The sequence below is a fragment of the Aythya ferina genome, assembly GCF_964211825.1.
Source record: "Aythya ferina genome assembly, chromosome: 4".
NCBI classification, from domain to species: Eukaryota; Metazoa; Chordata; class Aves; order Anseriformes; family Anatidae; genus Aythya; species Aythya ferina.
The window spans coordinates 71,501,453-71,519,627 of record NC_140300.1 but is presented as its reverse complement, the minus strand read 5'-3'; the positions used below and the strand labels follow the sequence as shown (position 1 = coordinate 71,519,627).

General features: G+C 41.5%; 1 protein-coding gene across 4 annotated transcripts in view; it reads right to left on the bottom strand.

The window, feature by feature from the left end:
• Window positions 1-18,175, bottom strand: part of NPNT (nephronectin) — a 63,999-nt gene that overhangs the window by 35,502 nt on the left and 10,322 nt on the right. Inside the window, exons 5-7 of one of the 4 annotated variants that reach the window (XM_084517231.1) lie at window positions 17,680-17,807; window positions 12,157-12,257; window positions 4,495-4,545 (exon numbers count right to left, since the gene is read on the bottom strand). In XM_084517231.1, coding sequence (XP_084373357.1) covers window positions 4,495-4,545; window positions 12,157-12,257; window positions 17,680-17,807 — 280 coding nt within the window. Of the gene's footprint in view, window positions 1-4,494; window positions 4,546-12,156; window positions 12,258-13,217; window positions 13,431-17,679; window positions 17,808-18,175 lie in introns of those variants that run through there. The other 3 variants (XM_084517233.1, XM_084517232.1, XM_084517234.1) reach the window with 3 other exon arrangements.

The following is an 18,175-nucleotide window of genomic DNA, read 5'->3' as shown; positions in this document are numbered from 1 at the left end:
GGTATAAAAACAGACCTGAGCCTGACTTTCAGCATTTCATTTAATAGCAGGCAATTATTTCAGGTCTCAGGTAGATTTCTAGATGTACATGACATATGTTGATGTCACTTGGTTTTTTGTTTGTTTTTAATTTTCCAATCTATTTATTTTCTTGCATAATTCCAGGTACTCTGCTCGCACATGAATAGACTGAGTGCATCAATTTTTTTAATACAATTAGACTCATAAAGAGTGAAAAATAGCATCTCCCAAACTAATATTCTCTGCATCTTGACGTGTAAAAGATGCAGAGACCCCCACAATCAACCAAAATAAAACAAACGGAACATTAAATCAACTCAAACTTGTAATGACTGTTGTAAAAAGACTGAAATAAGCCATGTCCATGGACTTCAGACTGCTGCTTGACCTCATTTTCTTACTGGCCAAGGAGGAAATGCAGACATTGAAGAGCTACACCAGGCTGACAAAGTCACACTCTTACAGGCTTACAACAATAATATCCGAAAGACAAGAATCTGGAGAGGTTACCAAAGAGAAGCAAACAAGTCTTTATAATAGCAAATGTTTTAAGCAAAAGTTAAGAGGACATAGGTATGCTTGTTGTATAGACGAGCTTGCCACTGAAAACAAGATTGCTAATTTACTGTTGAATCAGCATCAAGAAAGGTGGAAGATTTCTCCAAGAAGTCCTCTCTGAAAGCATTTAAATGGGCACTCCTATAGGACAGTAACGTGGATCGAGATGGAAAGAAATCCTAAGCACAGCTACCTTCATAATCAATCAACTGTTGCTGATTTATCTAGGCCAGTGAATAAACTACAACTAAACTTTGCAGTTCGCTTTGTTGCTGGGTTCATTCAGGAGATATCAAAAAATGAACACTGCTCTCATGATCATTCATTTCAGTCTGAACACTTTATATCATTTTTTGGGCCAGATATGAAGATTTGCTCTGCCTCAGTTCCCCCTGACTTCAGTGGGAGTCAAGGATGTACGTATCCTAAAGACTTTTACTTGGCCATAAATCTAGCCAAATACCTATTTTGAAGGTTGGCAAGAACTATTTTTTCCTCCAAAATAAGATAAATGCTGTGCATTTTAAGTTTCACGTAAACTCCAGGACAAACTAAACTTCCTGTAAAAATAATGGAGAGAATCGAAACATGAGTGAACCATTTGGGTTTAGGGTCAGAGTTTTTTTCCTCAAGTGTGTGAGAAAAAGAATTTCTGGTGAAATGCACACGTTGTCAGCATATGTTATGCTTGTGTAAAAGCGAGAAGCCACCCATCTTCCCAGCCACTTCTAACAGCTGGTGGCGTCTAAGCATGACTAAATCACTCTGAATTATTATTTTTTAATTGCTGTGCAAGTACACTAAGTGAAAAACACATTCGATTAATTCGCTATCGAACAGCAACGTTCAGGGTTTGGGTTTTTTTGTTGTTGTGTGCTTGTTGGGTGGTTTTGTTTGTTTGTTTGTTCCATCTGTGTATTCTCCCTGCAGACAGTTCCCTCAGACACTCACGGGAAGTTCCCCTCAGGTTTTGTCACTAAACCAGCCACCTTTGGAGGGCAGTGGCGTCTGCTGTCACCTCTATTCCCTCCCATCTACAACTGTGATGTTAACGATTTACTACTCCATCACCAAGCACTGCTTGGTGGAGTCCTAACCAGACACTTGTACTGCCTGGTTCCTACCTAACTCTTCATTTGTGGTCAACAGTGGAAATTCCTGAGCTTCCTTAGTGGAGTTATCTTTACCAACATAACTCCATCTGGTTTTCCAACACTTCTAGCTATGTCTTCCATCAAAATAGCCTTAAGTAGAATTCTCTGAGACATTCCCAAATACTATTTTTTTTCTCTGCTTTGCCTCTAAATTTGTTCCATAATAGTTATTTCTGATTTCGCACGCCTTCCTTCTTGAGTGATGCCCACAAGAGAGTTTCATTGACAGAAGTTGCCCTCAGAGTCTTTAGTTGCTCTTTCTGCATCCCTCCACTCAAATCTGCCTCAAAATGCCAATGTTCAATCTGTCCTTGAACCTATTTTCAGCTCTGAAGTCTAAGACTGCTTCAGAATACCTGCATCTGAAACTGTATTGATCATCTGTCTTACTTCTGTCCTCTCTTCCCAAGGAACATATAGACCCTGATTTATTCTGACCCTAAATCCCAGTTCCTTAAAATTCAGTTTGCCCAAACACAGCAAGCAATTAATGTATCAGCCCAGGGATTATTACACACTATTGACCTTCACAAAACTCTACTGGATTCTCTTATGCTGACGAACGCAGAACAGGCTTCCAGTCTTACAATCACTATTTATGTTCTCACAGTGCCAACTTAAAAACTAGACTTGCGTGTTGGTGAAACAAGCTTTCTTCTCTGCTTCCTCCTGCACGTGAAACTGTCTCCCTTTTTCCTGTGGCATTAGCAGACCTGAAGTTCTCTACTTATCTGCCTCAAAGCCAATTTCAGCTTGTGTCTGCCTACTTCTGTTTAGCCTTTGTATCTCCACCTGCTTCTCCCACAGGCATAGGTAGCAATGTCATAAACACACAGAAAAATAAACCTAGCTCATTCACAGTTGTTTTGATCTAGAGATTCCTCCAAGGTATGAGCTAACTCGCACAATAAATCACTGGAGCTCTTTCAAAGTTACATGTTTCTTTTTTGCTCTACCACACGCAAATGCAGAAGAATGCAGAAAGCTGAACGTACCACACAGCTATCAGTAGGGGATACAGACGTGTGATTACCATACCTCACATTACAGAATTACTTCTGAAAAAACCTTGCTTCCCAGATAAGCGTGCTAGCAGTCACAACACGCATCTCTGTAGAGTTTTGTAGGCTTGATTAAGGTAACTGGGGTTTAACTTTCAGATAATTTCACATGCAAAACGTTCCTTAATCTAGTTTTTGAAAGACAAAAAAAGTCCTTGACCAACTTCAGTAACCAGAGACTGACGATATCGCCAGATAAAATGGCAGTAAATAATGCCTGAGTATTTTTCCAAAAGTGATTTGCATTTATTTGTAGCATTCATGATAACACGTTAAATAGCACGCGGGAGCTTCTACCTGAAACACGTAGTGCTATTAAGTAAGCGGCTCCTAATTTTACATGCAGAGCTACTACCTTTGCCTGCATAAATCAGTTACTCAATTTGCACATATGATTGTGGTAATGGCACATTAACATGACAAACTGCAACCAGAGGAGAGGGGGCTGGCTATTCATGCAGTGAATTCTTTGCTTGCTGCCAAATGTGTTTGTCAACTGTATATGCAAATCCAGACCCTGGTTCACGAGTGCCTTGCTATTAAGAACAGTGCTTAAAAGTACACACAATTTTAGCTTGGGTAACACTGAAATCAAAGGGATTTAATGAAGTCAGTGAAAGTTAATCTGATGCTTATGCACTTAAAACACTTTTTAAACGTCAGTGAAAATCCATCTAACACAATGCAAGTTAGAAAAGCCAGAAATATTTCACTTTTTGTCATGCTTTTCATGTTTGCGTTTCCACTGGCTCATGACACCTCCTTAAAGACCTGCACTTTATCATCTCAAATACATGTTTGATACCTGAATCTTTCTGTGTGTGTACTGAACTCTAGCTGGCAGAACCAGGCTACCACGGATGTCACTATGTGCGGTGGCAGAATAGAAATGGTGCCCTAGTGCTATTTTGGTTATAGCAATATAACGCTCAGGGGCTTCAGTGATACCTCTATATCACGGTAACACAGCTGACTTTTATGCCCAGATGAACAGCCGATTGCTTTGCTCCCCTTCTAAAGACTGGTGCTCCCACCACAGGGATAAGTAAACAGATAAAAAATTAAAAATAAAAAAATAAAAAATAAGCAAACAATTCTTAAGCAGCAGAATCTAAACTGATTTCATTTTGTTCTAATATGCCAGGTCATACATTGCTGTAGACCAGGGGCCGTGACATTTCCCTGTAGTGGGAATGCCAGCCTGTCATAGAGGTGCAAAGCAGACAACAGTAAGTGCTTCAGCCATCCCAAACTAACCTCCCACTGCACAATTCAATGCTGGGAAAGCAAAATCAGGCCTCAGAAATCTGGCAGCTTGTAAAGGTGATGCTGGGAGTATAAATAACTTTCAGGAGAGAAAAAACATTGCTTGGAGTTTGAGAATAAAATAAAGAAATGGAAAAGAGAAAGAGAAAAAGGGAAGTGTAAAATAGGTTAGAAAATAAGATTCTCATTAGATAGGTGACTGGGATTAATAAAAACAAAAAAAAAACGTTTTCATTTCCTTCCACCCTCATCTTCCCCAAATCAGTGCTTTAAAAGAGAAAGAGAGAAAGAAAGAAAGAGAGAGAGAGAAGAAAAAAAAGAAAAATCTACATCTTCTTGTCATGTATTATAGTTTTCATAAACTTATGACTTAGAGGCCATAACTCCAAGTCATAATCTTGCCAAAATTATTTCAAGAAATATGTTCAGCTAACCTTTGGGCTGGCACCTTAGGCTGGCTATTCTCTGCCTTAAGACGTAGAAAGCTGCAAAACAAATATCCAAAAAAAAAGAAATTCCAGCTTTTTTTTTATTATTATTATTTTTTCCTGTAAGGAGGATGGACTTGGCTGGGGCTTTTATCAACTTGTTACATTCCTGGAGACTTACACACATTCAACATTCAGAGCTTTTCTGAAATAAAAAAAAAAATTCTGGTACACATTTAAAAATGGAAATACCTTACATCAGTCTTTCATTACGAGATTTAGCAAACACATTCTGATATATGAGAGTAATTCAATATAATGACGTGATGCTATTCTTATTCAGTCAACTAAGGAGCTACATTTTGTCATGTTTCGTAGGGTACACAGTTGTAAAAATTCTCGTGTTTCACAATTTATGTTCCATGTTTCCACCAGAGCATAAATGTTGTTCTTAAAGAGACAGTATCCTTTCATTTAAATACACGTGGACATTCTCAATGCTGCACCTCCACAAAACAAACGTAAAGGGTTGCATCTGGATGCTAATTTGAGAATAATTAAAATTACACCCATTTTAAAGTATCTGAACATCTGCAACCAATAAATACGCTGTCGTATAGATTTACTGGTCATTTTTATAATGTTTAAATTTTCAATGTCAGCTAAATTAAAATTAATGCTTGGAGACCTTTCCAGCTCGTACTGCCATATGAAACTAAATACACTACAAAAGTTAAATAAGATGGAAACAGAGATTTATGTTTCGGGCTCATACTCAATCAATTTACTTGCCAATAAAATGAAAGGTAGCAGCACAGCTTGTTAGGCTACATAACCTCATTATAAAAGACGGGGGCTTAAGCAACAGTAGCTCTTTGTGTTTTACGCAATGTGTGTCCAACACTTAAAGGTTTGCTGTGACTGCAACTTTTATCAATTTAAAACAGTTTTCAACAGAAAATCCCTTAGTGTTTATTACAGTGGAGGGAGCTTCCCCAGGTTGCTGATGGGCTTTGAGAGAAACTCCACGTACAAATACGATCAAATCATGTTACTGGTGATATTTCCCTGGGGCAAACTGCACCATAAAACTATGATTCTATGCAGGAGGGATGCAATGGGAGAGTGGAAAAGGATACTGTATCTTTAACATAGCAAAGTCATCACTGTTTAGGACCATAAAGCTTCTAAAGTGAACACAAACACTGAATAAAAATAGCAAAACCTCATTTTATTTTCTTGCGTGACAGTATTAAAGTGGTAGCGCAATTCTGTATAAATGTCTTTTCTTTGACAAACACCTAAAGATGCCCAAAGTTACCGGTCATACGGTAAGATCTGTGCATAGCAATATTCATTAAACATTGCCAACACGATGTGTTAATGTTCTCACAACCACAAATTTAGGAACAAAACTCTTGCTGGATTTAAGGAGGCTTAAGCCAGTGGGCCAAACCCCTGGAAGCCATTATTGTCAAGGTTCGTTATTGACAAAATCATGGCTTTCTTTTGCTAAAGATTTGTGCAGCTTGGACCATACAGAATTGCCATTTCCACTTAAAGCATCGTTACATACAAGAAACACAAGTCCTAAGCAACTCATGGCCTCTTCTCCCATTGATGTACGAGATGATTTAGATGAGTAAACTCCCGCCAACAGTACTGTTGGCTATACACAATCTCCTTCTAGGCATCAATGAGAGCAAAACCACCTCTTCCCCCTGCCCCTCCCAGCGCCTTGTATCTCTGTAAATAGATGGCACAGCACGGATAGACAGTCTGGAAGCTCATTAAGACAGAAGCAGAAGCAAATACAGTACAGATTTCTCCACAACAGTTGCAAGAAGGCAGCAGCATGCACAATTTCCAGCAAAGCATCTGGTTATGCCTGCATCTGCTATTTCAGCTTGTACAAGCTCCCCCCTCTTTCTCGCAAGAACTTCCTGCAGCAACATGCATTTCACTGGGCTGGACAAAATCTGAATGCTACTCTGACATCTTCCAGTCGACATTTCTTAACAGCACAATGCTTAAACAAGGTGTAAACTGATGGCTTGACTTCTATTTTTACTAATGGGCTATTGGATTGCATAGCTTCTTGACTGCTCTGTCCCTGAGCTCTTAAAATTCATTGTGGTTTTATAGTAAGGTGGTGGGAAACTGCTTTGCTGACCTATCCTGGCTCTGTTCTAGGGGGAGAAGACTCTAACCTCAGCATAGGCAGATAACCAGACTGAGTTACAACAGATGGACTCTCTAAAAGAGCACGCTCATCTTCTTGATCCCCTTTAAGGATGGGCTTTATTGACTTTGTTAATGTTTAAGGAGAATTCAACAATGTCATCAAATAACAGCACTATTTGTTACATCCATGTTCAGTGGGATTTTATTCCTGTTAAACATCTATTGCTGGTCAAACTTTCTGTCCACTGGACAAACTCTCAGAGTACCCCTGTTGACCTCAACACTCATGCAGACTCTTGCCAGCAGAGCATCTGACAGTAAGTCAGCATCAGTTTATGGAAGCTGTAGATCCAAGCTTCTATTTTGTACACGTGTGAATGCAGGAAAAGAAACCACATTCGCCATTGCCTCCAGCAAAGGAGTTGTCCAAACTGTAAGCTAGAACAAGAACTCGAGTAGATTTCCATTGTTTTTCTGAAAAATCTTACTCAACTTTTAAAAGCTATGTTAAAGAAATAGTATCTCTTTCTGCCAGGTCTTATTTAATAAAATGAGTTTAGTTCTTGGCTCTTAAACTGCAGGTGAAATTGTGAAGCAAAAGGCAGCTTACATCCTTAGTTCAGCTTGACTACATATAACTAGCACACAAATGACTTACAAACAGACATGCAGCCAAGTACAAAGCAGGTGTATTTTGTCCACGAAAGGCACACACATGTGGAAACCATTTTTATAGCTTCTGAAAGAGCTACAGCACTTCTTGTAAGCCAACTAAAAGCAAGGCAGGTAGCCCACTAGTTCTAGGAATGACTTTCAAGGAGCCCAGCCAGATCAGTGGCAAAAACATCCACAAAGAACTAACATGTTTCCAATAGCCCCTAGCACAGCTTCTTGGGAACTAAAGGGAAGAACTTACACTAAAGAACAAAAAGTATCACATTCCTTCTCACATACACCTCTGCATGAAATCAGTGTCTTTATTATCCCGTATTTTAGTTTCCTGAAAAGCTAACCAGGTTCCAGAGTCCAGTATATGTGTGTGGGGTGTGTGTGTGAATTCACAGGTCATTTCCCTACAGTGGGCTGGCAGCCAGGGTCAGTCGAGCAGTAGTCCAAGGGTTTTCCTGCTGTTTGGCCCACCTCTGACCTGGCAGACACTTGGACAACAAAGGCCCGGATTATCCTGCCCTTGAGAAACACCCAGGGAGAGAGACATCCTTACAGAAAACTGTCACAGACGTTGATTAGGGGGACGAGATGATGGGCTTCAGCAGAGCTCCTAGACTACAGCGGCTAGACTACTGAAATTACCAAGGACTGGTTTTCCTTCTGAAGTTGACATTTCTCATCTGTCTCAAAGAACCTGAGCTTCAGCCCTACCACTGCTGGAAATTCTCTTCACCTGGGTGTTTCAAACCATGAAAATTACTGCTGACTAACACATTAAAAAAAAAAAAAAAAAGTTGAATTAACTTCCCAAGGCCTTTTTTTTCTGTGGGGGAAGAAAGCTTGGTTTTCCCTTACCCAAGTAAATCCCACCAGCTGGGCAATAATATGAGATTTTTGAACTAATTTCAATGGGGAAATTTGACACCTGACTTTAAAGCACTGATGACATAAGTCCAATGGTGCACAGAATCAGCTCTACCAGTGATGAGGTTTCTTCACATGAACTCAGAGATGTTGCTCAAACAAATTGCTGCTGCTTCCAAATTAGCCTTTTTACGCACCAGGTTTAATCAATAAACCCATTCAAAATCTCAGAAAGGCTACTCAATTAAGTCATAGGATATATCCGCCATTCTAATTCTAGCTTAGGCCACTAAGTAAGTGTAGATGGTTTTTCGATTTACAAGGACTTAGAAAACCCAGTGAAGTTATTTGAGATACATTTGTTCAGCACCTTTGAAAATATGGCTATATTGATATCAATCTAAAAATGGCTCTAGCTGCCTAAACATGAATCTCACTTGGTGTTCATAACCCACAAGGAAGAAAAAATCCAACATGTTTCAAAATTTGTAATTATTTCAGTTGGAGGGACACCTTCTAAGTGCATTTGCTGAAGCAGCCAAGAGCATTTGGGAAGGCAATTTTATATCACCATAGAGGCAGTATTTCTATGAGCTGTTACAGCTGATACTGACAGGCTTTGGTAGTGAGTTAGAGAGATCAGATCTACATGCACTTCCTTACACCTACAAGTCTTGACTGGTATAATTTATTAACAGGAGAGAGGATGTTTTAAAGGTGGAGTATAAATGGAAGGAGGGGCCTGATTTTGACTTCTTCCTGCATGTTTGTAAGAGTGAAAAAGACAGCTGGGTTATGCTGACTTATGTTACTAAGCAGCACTAAGCACAGTTACGCTGCATGTACACCCATATGTCAAAGGGACATAAAAGGAATTACGCCAGGCTTCACCAAAGCAGGTCTAGCTATCATGATATGGTTTCCATTTGCAATTTTACAGATGGGCTACAGATCACGAGCGTGGCATTACCATGGCTTAATTAATGAGTTACCACTTGTCAGCTGAGCCACGCTCCTATCCTGTTAGAGCTGATGTACACAGACTTAACCCTCCTTCACAGTTAAACCATCACCTTACACCATGCTCTAAGCTAACAATTTTCTCCTCGATAGCCGTGGGCATGCGGCAGGCCCACGCGTGCCTGGTGGAGCAGCCAGCACGGCTCAGCTGGGCAGCTGGAAATGTGTCCAAGTGTGTTTGCAACTGCTCACCTGTGGCTCATCGCGGCTCAGAGGCCGTGTGGTAACTCTAATCTGGGACAACTCCGCCATGTATCGGGCCTCTAATCTTGCTACTTGCTGTCTCCAGCACTGCTTACATTTACTCCTTACATTTGCTCTTGGTAGGATAAACTCAAAAGCGATTGGGGCATACGCAGCAGATGATGAATGACTAAACAGGTGAGAGTGCAAATGTGCTGCAACACTTGCAGGTATAACAAGGATGATTCAAACCACTTAGTTTGATTATAGCAGTTCAATCCCACTAATAAAAAGCTCAGCATTGTTGCCTAAATATTTACTGCTTCATTTTTGGACTCATTTTTAAACTGGGTCTCAGTAATCATTTTTAATCTGACCCTATACTTATTTTCATTGCATAAATACTATTTATTCTAGAAATGGCAAAGGAAACATATACTTAGTACAGAAAGTCTAAAATTTACGCCATTTATCTTTGGGCCAGGACTAAGAGGCTTTTCCCCATAGAGCAGGAGAAACAACTATGTACTTGGCTTTCTGGAAAATTTTCAGTGATATCCCTTTGTACAGTAAAGCACTCAAGGCTGCCTTTAAGGCCAGGAATGCCGAATGCCGCCTTACGTGTGAGGTTAATCCTTCACACTGACTGCCACATTCCCAAGGTGGAAAGCTGACTACAGATTTTCTATTTGGCTGCCAGCACTAGGAAGATTCACTTTCATTTAGCGTAATCTCCCCCTCTGTGATATGACTGGAATTTTCACCACCCACAACTGGGGCAGGCTTCCTTGCTTTATTTTTCTAGGAGCTTGGCTCCCGTTTCAGAACTAGAATGAGCAGCTAAGTTTTGAGTAAGGTCTTCACCCAGATGTCTAGGACTCCTCTAAAACAGCAAGTTCCGATAAAAAAAAAAAAAAAAAAATCTCAGCACCTGGGTGAAAAAAAAATGGAAAAAAATATTTGTACACCTAAATGACAACTGTATTCCTGTCAAAGTCTGGTCCCGGCTACTGGAGATGACCACATAAAATCCATCTTTGCACTCCTTGGAAAAGTGCATGGAGGACAAATCTGTAAGTAATGAACTTAGGCACCGTAGAAGGAGATGAGAATTCACTTAGCTTTAGCCTTAAAAAAGGAACATTTATGGTACCTGAAAAAGTTGGAAATCACTATAAGTGACCTTACTGAGAAAATTCAAAGACTAAAAAATAAAAAATAAAAAAAAAAGACTCTCTGGATGTTATGTCTCAGTTTTGATTTTTAGTTGTGATTTTTTTTTGCTAGTATCACTTTATGCTATTCCCATCTCCCAAGACTACAAAAACTGCAACTCCAAATCAGACTTTGTAACAGCCTTTGTAACATTTTTTCAGTGCAAATTATTGATACTTGTCAGATAAGTCCTCATAGCCTCAAATCTTTAAATGCTTAACAATTTTCAAATGTGTGTTATAATAGACAGACATAAATTCTATTATCTCTAGACCAGCTTCAATCAACCTACTTCACAGTCTCCTTCCTTCTCTATAAATGTTCATGCCAGTGAAAGGACTATTTCTGCTACCAACCCCAGCTCTAAAAATCAAAATGACTCATGACACAGGCTGAGATACTGATCTGAGAACTTCACGTCTGAAAACGGTAGCAGGTATGTTATATTCCAAAAGTACTTTGCCTAGCTTTTTTAATTTTTTTTTAACCAGTCATCTTACATACCTATTAAACACTGGGGGCTTCTAACACACTTGGAAAGGAAGGAGACAGTCTTGCTGTTTACAGATTTGAACAAAACCTTTGCTGAGAGTCTATTTGCATTGCCAATGCTACTTCTGTCTTTTGTCTTTCTATCAGCCGCCTGCCTATAATCACTGTCCTGCAGACTATGCAGCTAATAATTCAATACCTGTTTTCCTTTAAAAATGGCTTGGCAGAAAATCATCTAGTTAGCAGACAGTTGCATCTTAATCAGAAAAGCAAGAACCAGTATTTATAGGTTTACTCCTGCAAAAGCTTTGGGGAAATCACTCATGTATGTACTGTTAGGCACATGAGCCAGTGTTCCCAGAATCAAAGCTTATAATTTTAACAAGCTGAGGTCTCTGTGACAGTCCTAACACTTTTTGCTTCTACACAGTTCTAGCTGCCACCGTAGAATACTTTTTGAAGATGCTGTTAATGATGAGGGCTTATCTATCTCACTACCCTGCAATTATATTGAGGATTCTAAATAGATGTGAAAATCTCAGAGATGCTCTCTTCACGTGTGACCCAATAAAAGGATGCTGTCAGGCTGATTTATATAGCCTTAGTTGGGAGTTACTGAAATAACATTTGAACTTAGCATCAATTTGAATATTTTCATTAACTTTTTAAATGAAATGCCAATTATTCAAGATTTCCTTCTTGGATATAAATATTCCTGCCTGCATTGCTTGTAACATGACACTGTGGTGTTACGTCATGCTATTAGGCCAGAGGACAAAACGAAACAGAAACAAAATAAAAATTCACACATTCTCCTTGCCTTAAGCAAAGTTTACCTTCCTTGATTGCAATCAGTTTTAGAACTGTTAATAATAGACTGAATTTTAGCCTGACAACATCCTTTCAAGTAGATCAGACTCACACATGCAAAAGCCTGTGCCCTGCAGTATAAAACTGTGTGTGAACATGTGAAAGATAGGACTAGGTGTGTACAAGCCTTTCCTAGGAGTGACTAGAAGCCCCAGCAGCGATGGTACTCACGTTGGCAATGTCCCCAAGCCAAACGGGCCCAGCCCCAGCAGCAGTCAATTCTACTTCCAAAGCGGCACAGTCCTGTGGAAGAGACTATTTGTCTGGGCCACCTGAATGAGACATTTCAAAAAAAGGCTGGTGAAATGTTTTGAAACCGTTCCATATAAAGAAAAACAAATGAGAAAAATAATAATAATAATCTTTCCTGCACAGAGGTTTTTGTGGTAAACAAGAACTGCTCTGAGTTGAGTCTGTGATATTCCTGTCATTAAAATAGCGTGTAGGTCGGAAATTGTAAACAGCTATAGGCAAGGAAGAGATAATTCGGGTAAGTTTGTAAAGCCTGAACCAATTGACATGCTTGGCAATATGCTCACTGCTGCCGCTCACAGGGCTAAGCAATCCCAGAAGTTTGGATCTATGATGGGAAATAAAACACCATCACAGAGTTTCAGCATTGATTTTTTTCGCAGCGTATCGCCACATTTTCTCACCGAAGGAAAAAAATATAACCAAAACTAAAGCTTCTCGTGCTGTTAAAGCGTATAAATGCAAAAGGAGAGCTAGTGCAAGAGCGAATAAACGCAACAAGGAAAGAGAGAGCGCGGTCCTAGGCACTTCCGAAGTATTGTCGGGAGTTGTTAATGCTTTTTAAGGACACACGGAGCGAAGCAGCAGTGCAGCGGAGCAGAGCCGAGGGAGCAATGTTTGCGGAGGGTCCCAGCCCTGCTCGGAGCATCCCGCGCGGCGCCCCCGCTACACCTGACGCGGCTCGGCACCGGGCGCAGCCTCGCCAAGCCTTCCCTTTCACCTCGCTTCACGTTAAAACTTGAGCTGCGAGCCTCCTCCGCCTCTCGTTTCCAGTGCCTCGAGGCGTCAATAAAGCGATTTGATCTCCCCTGCACGCCAGGCGCTTCGGTTTTAAGCCCGATTATGGGACGGGTTGGACGGAGGGAGCCCCCCGCCGCCATTTCGCACCCCGCCGCCCGGCTCCCCTCAGGGCTCCGGCTCCGGCTCGGCCGTGTCCGAGGCGCCCCCCGCTCGCCGCCCCGTGCCCTCGGGGCTCCTACCTTCTGTCAAACTCCCCGGCAGCCCCCAGGGAGAGGCAGGAGGCCAGCAGCAGCCGCAGGGAGAGCTCCATGGCCGGCGGGGCTCCCCGCCGCGCCGCCCCGGGACGGCGCCGCTGAGGGGACGGGGAGCGGGAGCGGCACCGTGAGGGGGCTCCGGCTGCCGCCGACCCCGGCCGGGCTGCGGAAAGCTGAGGAGCGGCGGCAGCGAGCCCCTGGGTGCGGAGGAGGCGCTGCTGAGGGGCGGCGGCGCCGCCCGCAGCCGGTGGGGGCGCCCGGTTTCGGGCCGCCCGCCTCCGGGCCGCCCGCCTCCACAGCCCGGCCCCGGGGACACCCGCAGCCAGGGGGCTGAGGGGGGACGGGGAGAAAGGGGGACGGGTTGGGGAGAGGTTGGTGATTTTGGGGTCCTGAGGTGAGGCAGGCAGCCCCCCCCCCCCGGGAGCGGAGTCCGTGTGGGAAGGTTAAAGGGTAATGATGTGGCTTTCTTTTGCCCACCCAAGTTCTCCCAGTAAAATGCTTTCCAAGAGAAGTACAAGTTTGTGGTGTTTTGTTATGGCTTAAGTACTTTTTGTAGCTCTCCGATGGTGGCATGTGACAGAGTCCCAGCCCCTGTCCCGACAAGCAACAAGTTTCCACATGACCCACACACCGCCACCACCAGTGGTTACTCCAGCTGTGTGCTACACAAAAACCCTAAAATACGGCAGCCAGGGCCAGTTCATTCTCTGAACTTTTGAGACTTACTGAGGGACACTTTTAAAGAAAACTTGTCACCAACTTAGGGTCAAGGCTGCTCTGAGGTCTCTCTGATCGCAGACAGACGGGCCAATAGCTTGGACCACATTGCAGCAGTGGTTTCGATTTGTGCCCGAGTCAGGGCTAATAAGGCTCATCAGCTGTTCTCACAAAGGGTCAGGCTACAGCTCAGACCCCGAAAAGAAAGATCTTCCACTTTGCGCTGTACCACAAAGCCAAACACTTTACAGAGCACTGAGATGCCCGCTTCCTGAAAGAAGATTGCAGGCTTCAGGGTCCAGCTAGGAGTTCTGCTCAGAGCATTTTGCACCTTCAAAACACAGATATTCAAGTGACACGGAAACAGTACAGAGCTTTTGCACAAAGTATGAATTGTGCTGGTGAGCTTTGTAAAATTACACCTTCTCTCAGAGCAGTTTTACCGCTTATCACTGGTTTGCAGCAGAACACCCTCCCCTCCTTCACTTAATCTTTGTCATCTTTTCAGGACCGTACTGTCCCTGTGCTAAGCTTTCTGTCTACAGTCTCAACCCAACACTGTTCAGACACAGGAGAAAAAAAAAAAAAAAAAAAACTGTCAAGAGCTGATGATTCTGCAAGATGCTTGTTACCTGTGCTTGGATAGCAAACCCCTGTGGACCACTTAGCTAGAGACAAAAACTACAGCAGAGACCAAACTTTGTTCCCTTCATCCACATCAGGAGAAGCTGATAACCAAAGACTGAAGGCAATAACGCAGTAGCATTTGGTAAAGACAGGAGAGCATCTGGCTGAGATTAGATCCTTGCTGAAATACAGAGTTGATTTCCAGCTCTTGACTGATTGATTACATTTTTCCCCCACTCACATACGTGATGTGGGATCATCCCACAGCCCTTGCAGAATAAATTTATTGTCAAGATTTTATGGGCAAAAGGAATAAATCCTACATGTGATAGCAACAGGGATTTCTCTCTGGTACCAGCATCTGGTTGCATCTCTCCAACACACAGGAGGAAAATGCCTACAAATTACACTGCGACCAAATTCAGGACAGGCGCCTAAAACAACATTTCAACTTCATTGCGAATAAAGGTCTAGGGCAACCTGACACTTTCCCTCAAATGTCCAAAAGGACATGTCAAAGTCAAATCCATTCACACTACTCTGCATTTTGTAGTGGTACTTAAGTACTAAGCAACTTTTAAGCACATGCTGCTCCTTTAAAGCGCATATACTCACAAATGGTAATAAGATTGTTTAATCTCTCCAGCCTGCACTCAGTATTTCAGATTTCCTCTGCAGTGTTTGGCACTCTTGTATGTTAATACTAGTGTGCTGGTCGGACGTGGTGCCTACTTCAATTAGGCATGTCTGCTGTTGGTTAACTTCTGCTGTCTTTACAATTTGTTTTGGAATATCAGCCTGAAAATAAAATAAAATAAATTACCAGATGCTGGAAGACCACATGTTACACTTCCATACCCATCGATGGGACTAATATCCAACCATTTATGAATTCATTTATTTTGGCAATGCTTTATCAATGTCAGGGAAGTTTTCTTAACAAGGTAAGATACACTACACTAAGAGCAGAGGAAGAGTCTGATGCACTCAGTGATAAGAGCAGAGAGTAGAGAAATGCTCTGAAGAGTGGGGCTTGCTAGCCCTGCTGTAGGGATGGTAAAGGTGGTGGTGACAACCGCTGCTTCTGGAATGGTGAGCATTACTGTACAGTCATGCAAAGCATGCAGGAGTATGTTCAATATACCACTTAGTAGAGTAGCTGGTATTTCTCCCCCCAAAGTACACCACAGTGTTAAACTTCATTACATAAGTTGCTTACAGCATTATTTAACTGCTACTATAAGTACCATCAACTAAGAAAGAATGTAAGCAACAAGAAACCCAGTTATAATTAAACGATGCTCACACAGGTTCATTTCATTAGAGAGAACTTCCTTCTATGCCAGGGAATTGTTCCGCATGCACACCACTTTCTTTTAATTCAGTAGGAGTAGGCTGAATGTCCAGGCTGTCTCAGGGTTAAAAACTTCAGCTAAATAGAGGTTTCTAAGATATTCCTTGTGGATGGTTTTTCTTGGGGGGAACTTCTGGAATACTCTCTGGTATTGACTAGACAAGCAATATTAAGAAAAGAGAGCTGACGAGATACCAGTGGTGGGTATTTTAGAATGACAAATATTGGTAGAGATGATGAATGGTAGAATATGGTTGATAGGACAAGTCATACAGAAGCAACTTCAAATTTCATCTTCATTGTTACAGGCAGCTGTAAATTAGACATAAATACAATAGTAGCAGACACCACCTTTGGCCAATCTACGGTCAAGTAACTTTTCTTTGAGGGAGGCATTAGTTACCTCTAGCAAAATGCCCTTTTAAACATTAATTTCCTCTTTGGTGTCTTAAAATGCATTACAAATATTAATAAAGTCCTCTATTCAGCTGAATCAAGCCATACTTTCTGTGACTCTCAGTTTACATAAGCAGACATTAAGGAACAGAAAGTGATGTTTCCCACAAATCAAGTCATCTGTCATCAAAGCAGAAACAGACCTCCTGTTTTCCAATTTCATATTTAAACCACAAATCCATCATTCTGTCTAAGTATTCCAGCCTCACTGAGGCTAAGTTAACCACAAATACCACACTATCCCAAGTCACTAAATCACACTATGGCACATGTGTAAAATATGGTGTACTTAGTCTGTAGTTGATGGCATACATTATCGTATTCTCCACTTGTGATGCTAAAACATGCCTACTTTTGGGGAAAAAAAAAGAAAAAAAAGGGAAAAAAAAGTCCAAATTATCTATGAAACTTTCAATGTCACTACTTTTCTTCTGGGTGATGAAATTCTGCTTTTCAACCAAATTTAACATTGTTAAGTATGATAAATACTTAATATACTTAAAAGTAGTATTATCTCAAGCATACACTAGGTGACAACCTCTGTCAGTGCCACCCTAATAAGAAAACTGTGAGGCATCAAGAAGATCCAGTAACTGCAGCTAAATCTTGGTACTCTACCTCTTTCTCAGTAAATTTACCTAAAAGGGTAAAGTCATCAAAACTATCAAATGTTGTAGTATCAATTGCCTTCTGTACAGATCTTGCATCTTGTCTTACTAATTATTCGCTTTTTGAAACAGGCTTTTTCAACACATCCTTCTCATGTTTGTACAAAATCCTTCTTTAAAACTGTGAGTGGTATTTGTGTTGATGTTTCCTGCATTTCATTACAGCGTGAGCTGTACTTCTTCTCCCCTATAAATAAACAATTTTCTGTTCAAAGCCCAGTAAAATTCCTTATTCCCTTTTGTATATATCTTTTGAACATACAGCTACTTGATCAATTCTTGTATCAAAGGTGTTTTTCATTGAGGACAAGAATTATAATCCCCCAAACTTAATGTTATCCTATTTATTAGGAATTTGTTCTACTTAGCCTCGCTTGAAGCACACCATGATTGAATACATCAAGTGCAGATTTTTCTGTAAGAGACATCTTCATCAGTACAGTGAGGGACAGCATAGCCAGCTTTACAAAATTATGGCAAACTGCCTGCACTGAGAGCAGCCTTGTGCACCCTGCTGCTCTCAGTAATGCTAGCAATGAATGGGATGCCACTGTTGGAGAACATGGGTTTGAGAAGTTTTGTGTTTTGTTGTTTGTTTTTTTTTGTGAACAAAACTATGGACTACCTTCCATTGATCCAGACTCGCAGGCTGTCACAAAGGCAGAACTGGGATGAGTTCTGCACCCAAGAGAAACAATTGTGAATGCCTTCACAGACTGAGCAGAAAAATGTGCATATGACCTCCGATGCTGTCTGAAAAACAGAGGAAGAGAAGAAAGCGTTAGAAATCTGTTGAATAAATGACTGACACGCTATTTTGTTCCGTCAGCACTGAATAAAATGCCTCCAACAGTACATTAGCATCGTTACTGCCTGCTCCAGGTGGGTCAGCTCTCGCTCACTGCTGTAGTTCAGTCAGCCTTTGGGAAAGCCATCACAACAAAACAGCTGGGCTCAGTGATAAGGATGCAGGGCTGTTTCCTAAGGAGTATAGTTTTGTCATACTTCTGTAAAGGGGTTTTCAAAACAATCTTTGTAAGGCCCTACTGTTCCCTTAATACGATGAATTCAACACAACTCCTATAGCTTTACGGCTTGTTACGCAAATTGTACTACAGCTC